This window comes from Limanda limanda, chromosome 7 (genome assembly GCF_963576545.1).
Source record: "Limanda limanda chromosome 7, fLimLim1.1, whole genome shotgun sequence".
Taxonomy (NCBI): Eukaryota; Metazoa; Chordata; class Actinopteri; order Pleuronectiformes; family Pleuronectidae; genus Limanda; species Limanda limanda.
The window spans coordinates 112,429-120,000 of record NC_083642.1 but is presented as its reverse complement, the minus strand read 5'-3'; the positions used below and the strand labels follow the sequence as shown (position 1 = coordinate 120,000).

Below are 7,572 nucleotides of genomic sequence, written 5' to 3'. Positions count from 1 at the left end.
CACTCTCTCTCACACACTCTCTCTCACACACTCTCTCTCACAAACACAAACTCACACACTCTCTCTCACAAACACAAACTCACACACTCTCTCACACACTCTCTCACACTCTCTCTCACACACTCTCTCTCACAAACACAAACTCACACACTCTCTCTCACAAACACAAACTCACACACTCTCTCACACACTCTCTCACACACTCTCTCACACAAACACAAACTCACACACTCTCTCTCACAAACACAAACTCACACACTCTCTCACGCACACTCTCACACAAACACAAACTCACACACTCTCTCACACACTCTCTCTCACAAACACAAACTCACACACTCTCTCACGCACTCTCTCTCACAAACACAAACTCACACACTCTCTCTCACAAACACAAACTCACACACTCTCTCACACACTCTCTCTCACAAACACAAACTCACACACTCTCTCACACACTCTCTCACGCACTCTCTCTCACAAACACAAACTCACACACTCTCTCACACAAACACAAACTCACACACTCTCTCACACACTCTCTCACACACTCTCTCTCACAAACACAAACTCACACACTCTCTCACACACTCTCTCTCACAAACACAAACTCACACACTCTCTCACACACTCTCTCACACAAACACAAACTCACACACTCTCTCACACAACCACAAACTCACACACTCTCTCACACACTCTCTCTCACAAACACAAACTCACACTCTTTCTCACACAAACTCACACACTCTCTCACGCACTCCTTCTCCACATCTCCCTCCATCCCCCCCCCCCCCAGGTGTTGCCTCAGCTGGTCTGGGACGCCATTGGCCGCTTCCCTGGCCCTGACTTCCTGTGTCGCCTGGTGAAGTACCTGCAGGTGCTTGGGATGTTCGCCTCCTCCTACATGATAGTCGCCATGACGATGGACCGCCACTACGCTATCTGCTGCCCCCTGCAGGCACACCGCAGTGGCGCCACCCGACGCTGGAACACCTTCATCCTGCTGGCCTGGGGCCTGTCGCTGCTGCTCAGCCTGCCACAGGTAGGAGGACACAGGTTTGATAATATCTATGAAGGTTCATGTCCTGAAGGTTTGATGAATGTATAAGTGAAGAGCTGAGGAGAGATTATAAAAACCCAGATGTAATTGATATTAAAAACATAAAAGGAATTTCTCTGACAAACGACATTATGAAGGTCGGAGCTTTTTCCTTTAAACCATCACATGGAGCAGGAGGATGTTTGAATGGAGACACCCAGGTTGATCATCTAATGAAAGGTTGTCATGCTCTGATGTTCATCACTGTCCTCAGACTGTCCGTCTCTCCAGCTCCTCTTCTCATCCTGGTTTGAGCCCCTGTCTCTTTAAGACCCCCCTCTTGATGAAGCCCAGTCTCCTCTGATTGGTCAACATCTTCCAGAGTGTGAAGGAAATCGCTCTGCTCTCACTTTACCGTTGTTAGGGAATAAATTTTGACTTCTGCGATTTATTCAAATACAAAACTGTTTCACACAATAAATCAACGTATTAAACCTTCCTGTGATTCTCGAGATGTTTTCTAACGACAGCAGAAAGAATGGAAACATGACACAGCGTTTTCTTTTCTTTAAAAATCTGCGTGAATCTGATAATCTGGGACAGGTCACTTTTTAATGTGGGACAATTGATTTAAGCTTAAAAAAGCCGGCGTGACTTTGGTTTATACTTGTCAAGCTCATTATTACCAATTTTTGAAAAGGATTTTGGCAAGAAATGTTATACATTGTTATGCATCATTCATTAATTAATATTAAAATCATATTGTTTACATTCTAGTAGGGGGGGGGGGCTAACTCTTTACTCGGGGAACAGATGTCCTCTCTAGTCAGAGACTCTTCATCATGGATCATTGTCTTTTCCACATGTTGGTGAAACCAGAGGCTGCAGGACACAGTCTGATGATGTCACACAGGGACAGAGTGTGTTCAACTCACAACATCATTAACATTAACAACTGAAGATCATCTCTTTACTTTATCTCTGTTTTACTTCAGTCTTTAAATGCATATTCCCACATTTAGAGAAATGAATTGACTGTCCAACATTATCAATCATCTTTGATGCCAAACGTTTTAAAAGACTAATTTTCAACAAATCAGTGCATATTTTGTTGCTTAAAAAAATCACAAACATAATTTGAAAACTATCAGGAACTTTGTCTCATTTATGACAGATTTACATAATATAACATGAATCGGGTGAGAATCTCATCATGTGATTTCAAGGGGACCTTCTCATTGACATTTTACCCCCCCACCTGTGATATCACCTTCACACAGTCATGTGGTTTCAGTCACATGACGTCATGGCTAACTTACAGTCAGGGTGTCCCCGATTACCTGAAATCCCCCCCCATGTATATTTTAGAGCGTTAATTGTTCATCGGGAAAAAACTTGTCTCTAAAACTTCCATGAATCCTTAAATCATGTGTTTCATAGTCATGTTGTCCAAACTGTTTCCTATTTCCTGTTCCGCTGGTTTTGCTCTGTGTGATGAAAGTTCTCTTGTCCTTGTTTTAAAAGAAGGAAACAGACAATCACTCACACGTCTTCTTGTCCACAGGTTTTCATCTTCTCCCGCTCAGAAGTGGCTCCAGGAGTGCACGAGTGTTGGGGCCACTTTGCTGAGTCGTGGGGTCTGAAAGCGTACGTGACCTGGATGACTCTTGCTGTCTTCATCCTCCCTGTCCTCATCATCACTGTCTGTCAGGTGCGGAGCATCAGACCAGACACAAAATTGTTTTTCTGAAAACTGTCGATAGATTTTATTTTACCACACCATCACCGGAGGTCTCTGGTTTCAAACAAAAACAGCATTTTATCATTTGAAGAACACGAAGCTCTTGATCTCAGCTCTGGACTGTCTGGTTTCTAGATATTAAAGCATCCAAAATGGGATGAATCCCGTCGCTCCTGAATAGAAAACTTCTTCTTGTTTTCAACTTGTTTTAATTTCCTTTTTAGCCACATGAAAAGCACTTTGAATTGGTTGTTTGAAAAGGTGCCATCGAGTAAAGTTTGATGATTATTTCCCCTCAGGTGCGAATCTTCAAAGAAATCCACAACAATCTGTACCTGAAGTCGCCCGCCTTGCACCCTCCATCCAGGGGGGGGGGCAGTAGCTGGGCGTCCAGTCTCTCGCTGTATGTTTCTCCGCTCATGTTCAACAATAACTCAAAGCCCAGATCCTCGGATCAGCCCCTCCCCCTGGGTCCGCTCGGGTCCAACACAGATCCTCTTCCTGGTACGAGCCACAGACAACGCTTTGCTTTAGTCCTGTATCATCAAATCCTCTATAGGGTCAAAGGTCAAAATGAAGTAGAAGGTTTGTTATGTGATTAAAACTAAAGTTTGATGAAACATAAGATGTTCGCTGTTGATCTCCGACCTTAAAGTGACCTGGTCGAGGTTAATCAGCTGTTTCACTGCACTTCCAGGGTTTATGCTAAGCTAAGCTAACAATGCCAACCAAACAACTCATTCACAAACATAATTTTGGGAGGTTACATTTTAAATGTCAAATAAGTCACACATATAAAATCAGAAATGATATTAAACGGTTTTCTTGTTCTGTATTTGCATGTGATCATGTTAACAAAAGGACTCGTGGTAAATCTCTGTAGTTTGTAGTTTTTATATTTGAGTGTGTAGGTGAGTCACTGAGCTGCAGTTTGAGTTCTGTCTCAGGAACAGTTTTCTTCTCTAAGGAAAAATGTATTAGTTTCAAAACTTTGACATATTTCAACAAAACTTTCCATAGTCAAAAGCAAAAGGTGTGTTATGCTATTAATGAGTTAGAATTTAACAATCACAATTCAGGGGTTTGATGTAAACTTGTTAATACATTTTTTAGTAATTTGAATGATCATTTTATAGATATTCAACATTTTTAAATGTTGGATTCATTTTAAATCTGTGTTTGTGTGTCAGCTGAGCTCCAGCCTCAAGCAGCAGCGCCCCCTGCAGGTGGAGGTGGAGAAGTGTCAGCAGCCATGTCCAAGACAGTGAGGATGACGCTGGTCATCGTCGTGGTCTACTCGCTCTGCTGGGCGCCGTTCTTCAGCGTTCAGCTGTGGGCCGCCTGGGCCCCGGCCCCCCCGCAGAACGGTGATCAAACCCACTACATGTCGTGATAATCAGAGGAGAGGAACATTTATTATTATTATTATTATGAACTGTTTACTGCTCATTAATAACATCTTTACATCTATAATTATCATATTTTGCAGTTAAAAATAGCAGTGAGAGCTATATAAACAGCACCATTTTTCTTTTTAGGAATGTATTTCACATATTTGTTGTGTACAGTGGGTGAGTCTATGTACAGATGTCAGCAGGAAGACACAGTTTGATTGACAGTCTTCATGGTGCTTGTTTCCATTGGCTGTGATTCACCAGCAGATATGGAAGTCTTTTGATGTTAGCCATGTTTTCAAAGTTGGCTGTAATCTGTCTCTGATGTCGTGGTGCAGCGGGTGCACAGTCTGCTCTGGGGAACCAGGTTTCCCAGTGACCCCTCCCAGTGACCTCTCCCAGTGACCTCTCCCAGTGACCTCTCCCAGTGACCTCTCCATGTGCTCACTGAGTCTGGTCAAGGATTCCCTTAGCTTTGGATCTGTCACAGTGGTCAGGTAAATTGCCACTGAGTATTCTCTGTCTTGGGCCAAATAGAATTCCAGTTTGCTCTGGTTTTTGGTTGATTCCCCCAAGAGGTCAAATAGTTTTCTTTTCTTATAATTGTGTTGAGTCTAATTGGGCGTCTGTTTGGGGGGGCTCTGACTCCCAGGACCAGCTGGCTCAGGGGGCTTCTTTCTTGGGTCTCAATATAGGTCATGGCTTTGAGATGGAGTGTGTCAGGGTCACTTTCCTTTAGATGATAATAAAATGTAGATGTTCTCTTTTGTATTTTTATAATGAATGGTATCATCCTAATTCTGCTCTTCATGCATTATTTGGTTATTTTTTGAAGAGAATGGATTTGCAGAATTCTGTATGCAGAATCTCAATTTGGTGTTTGTCCAATTTTGTAAGATCTTGGTTGGCTAGTTGACCCCAGACCTCGCAACCATAAAGTGAAATTGGTTTTATCACGGAGTCCAATATATGAAGGCAGATTTGAATTGGGATGTCCAACCCGATGTTCTTCTGATAGAACGTCCTTCTTGTCTCTCAGGTCCTTCACAGCTTTGTTGAAGTTACCTGTGGTTCTGATGTTCAGGCCGACGTACATGTAGGTTTTATCTGTGCGGAGCAGGATCTTGTCATTCTGAGTTTACAGGGAGCCAATCGGAGAAGTTTTAATGTCAATATATAAACAAACACACATATTTCCTTATGTTTCTATTATTATTCATTTTTATTGATTATTTACTTCTGTCATTTACAACCTGCCTCCTGTGTATGTGTGTATCTGCATGTGTGTGTGTGTGTGTGCAGATGCAGCGTTCACTTTGCTCATGTTGTTGGCGAGTCTCAACTCGTGCACCAACCCGTGGATCTACGCAGCGTTCTCCAGCAGCGTGTCTCTGGAGGTCCGGCAGCTGCTGTTCTGTCCCACTCAGCGTCGAGGCTCTTTACCCAATGACTCCACCGCTACACACAACTCCAACATCTGAGTCACACACTGCAACCATCCTGTCATAAATACACAACAGAGTGTGTAGCACCTGGTGTACAAAATACAACTCTGAGTTTGACATTTTGTGAAACCTACTGTACCTGGTTTCTTGACACTCTCTGTCCGTGAATACAAAAACATTAGTTGTGTGAGAATATTTCAAGATGGAGAGAAAAGAGGCTATGCCTATGACAGTTAGCTTAGCATGAAGTTAGCATAAGGAAAGGAAAATATTTGCCCGATGTTGGCCTTAACGTAAAAATCCAGCTCATCTAACCCATATTTTATCTTTAGTTTGTTTAATGTAAATACATTTTAATAAATGAGAATAGTGGTTACACAAATATTTTTAGGCTGTTGAGGGGAAACTTCGCCGCCTCGCGGTAGTAAGACGCTACGCATCACATGAAGGTCGTGGGTGGGAGGAGTCTTTCCCTGGAAGGAAAAGTAGTTCAGTCTAATCAAGGTTGATTTGTCAGGTGGTGTGAAGACATCTAGTGAGAGACGTCAGTCAGACAGACAGAGAGTCCTGCTGCTTCCTGTGTTTCAGATCGGGGGAAAGAGAGGATTAGTTGGGTGTCATCAGCGTAGCTGTGGTAGGAAAAGTCCTGTGAGTGAATGACAGAGCCGAGAGATTTGGTGGACAAAGAGAAGAGGACGGGACCCGGGACAGAACCTTGAGGGACGCCAGTAGTGAGAGGACAAGGTTCAGGCTCAGATAAATCAGGATCTGGTGGTTCACTGTGTCAAATGCAGCAGAGAGGTCTCGAAGGATGAGGACAGAGGACAGAGGACAGAGGACAGAGGACAGAGGACAGAGGACAGAGGGGAGAGGAGAGAGGACAGAAGACAGAGGACAGAGGACAGAGAGCTCTATCAGTGTGAAGCTGCTCAGAGACAAGGAGGACAGGCTCAGTGGAACCTGGTGAAGGTCAAGAAGAACAATTTTACTACAGAACAAAACAAATGTGATGAGTTTTGCTTTAAAAAGTGTTTATTCTCTCATTCATCAGCCGTCTTATCACGTCACACATACAAAGATAAAAACATCTAATGCAAATAAAAGAAAAAGTTATTTTCCAAAAAGTTAACTCATTGATTTCTTCTTATTTTAAAAAAAATGTGCTGAGGCTAAGTACAGTACCATTTCAAAAAGAAAACTGAAAAGAAAGACTACGTTCTTTTGTAATGTTTTTGTTGTAGTCCTTCACTACTTTGTTCAGTCACACGTCTCAGAGGCAGAATAAGTGATTCATTTAGTCCATTTCGAAATGGAGTAAACTAAAATATACCTGTCATGTGATACGTGTCAGCATATTTCAGTTTGTCTACAAATAATTTCTCTTTTCTTATTTCTACTGAAACATTGACGTGTCCATCCTCTATTTCAGATAGTACTAAAGAGACGAGTGAAAACTTCAGGTAGAAACAGAATGAAACAAATCAAACGACGTGTGTTAACATCCAAACAACATTCAGGACGACTTACCTCCTGTAGTCATTGGTTTTAAAAAGGAATCAATTTGGACACGTATGCTTAGAACAGCTTTCAGAATAAACAAAGGTATTTTACAGTGTGAACGTACTGTACAATCTTGTCTTGTAAATCAATGTCGTCATTTTAAACTTTGACCGAAAATCTTTCAGTGTGAAAAACCCTGCTCCAATAAAAAAAACATTCTCATAAGATCATGATTGTTTTCAGATTATAAACACCACTCATATTCTATGTGTTTTCAAGCTTTTAGAATGAGAATATTACATAAACAGTAAAGTGGGTTGTCTGTGTTGAGTTGGAAATTTGTTTATTATCTGATGTTATATATTTTATATAAAATTTAAAAAATGAAATAACTTGACAATGGAAATTATTATCAGTTGCAGAGCCCTACTGGTTTGCATGATCAGTTAA

The 7,572-nt window shown here is 41.9% G+C and overlaps 1 protein-coding gene across 1 annotated transcript in view; it reads left to right on the top strand.

The window, feature by feature from the left end:
- LOC133005385 (vasopressin V2 receptor-like) overlaps positions 1 to 7,466 on the top strand; it is a 12,426-nt gene extending 4,960 nt beyond the window's left edge. The window contains exons 3-7 of the mRNA XM_061075047.1: positions 800 to 1,045; positions 2,607 to 2,753; positions 3,083 to 3,287; positions 3,974 to 4,150; positions 5,480 to 7,466. Coding sequence (XP_060931030.1) covers positions 800 to 1,045; positions 2,607 to 2,753; positions 3,083 to 3,287; positions 3,974 to 4,150; positions 5,480 to 5,658 — 954 coding nt within the window. The 3' untranslated portion in view covers positions 5,659 to 7,466. The remainder of the gene's footprint in view (positions 1 to 799; positions 1,046 to 2,606; positions 2,754 to 3,082; positions 3,288 to 3,973; positions 4,151 to 5,479) is intronic.
- The last annotated feature ends 106 nt before the right edge of the window (positions 7,467 to 7,572 follow it).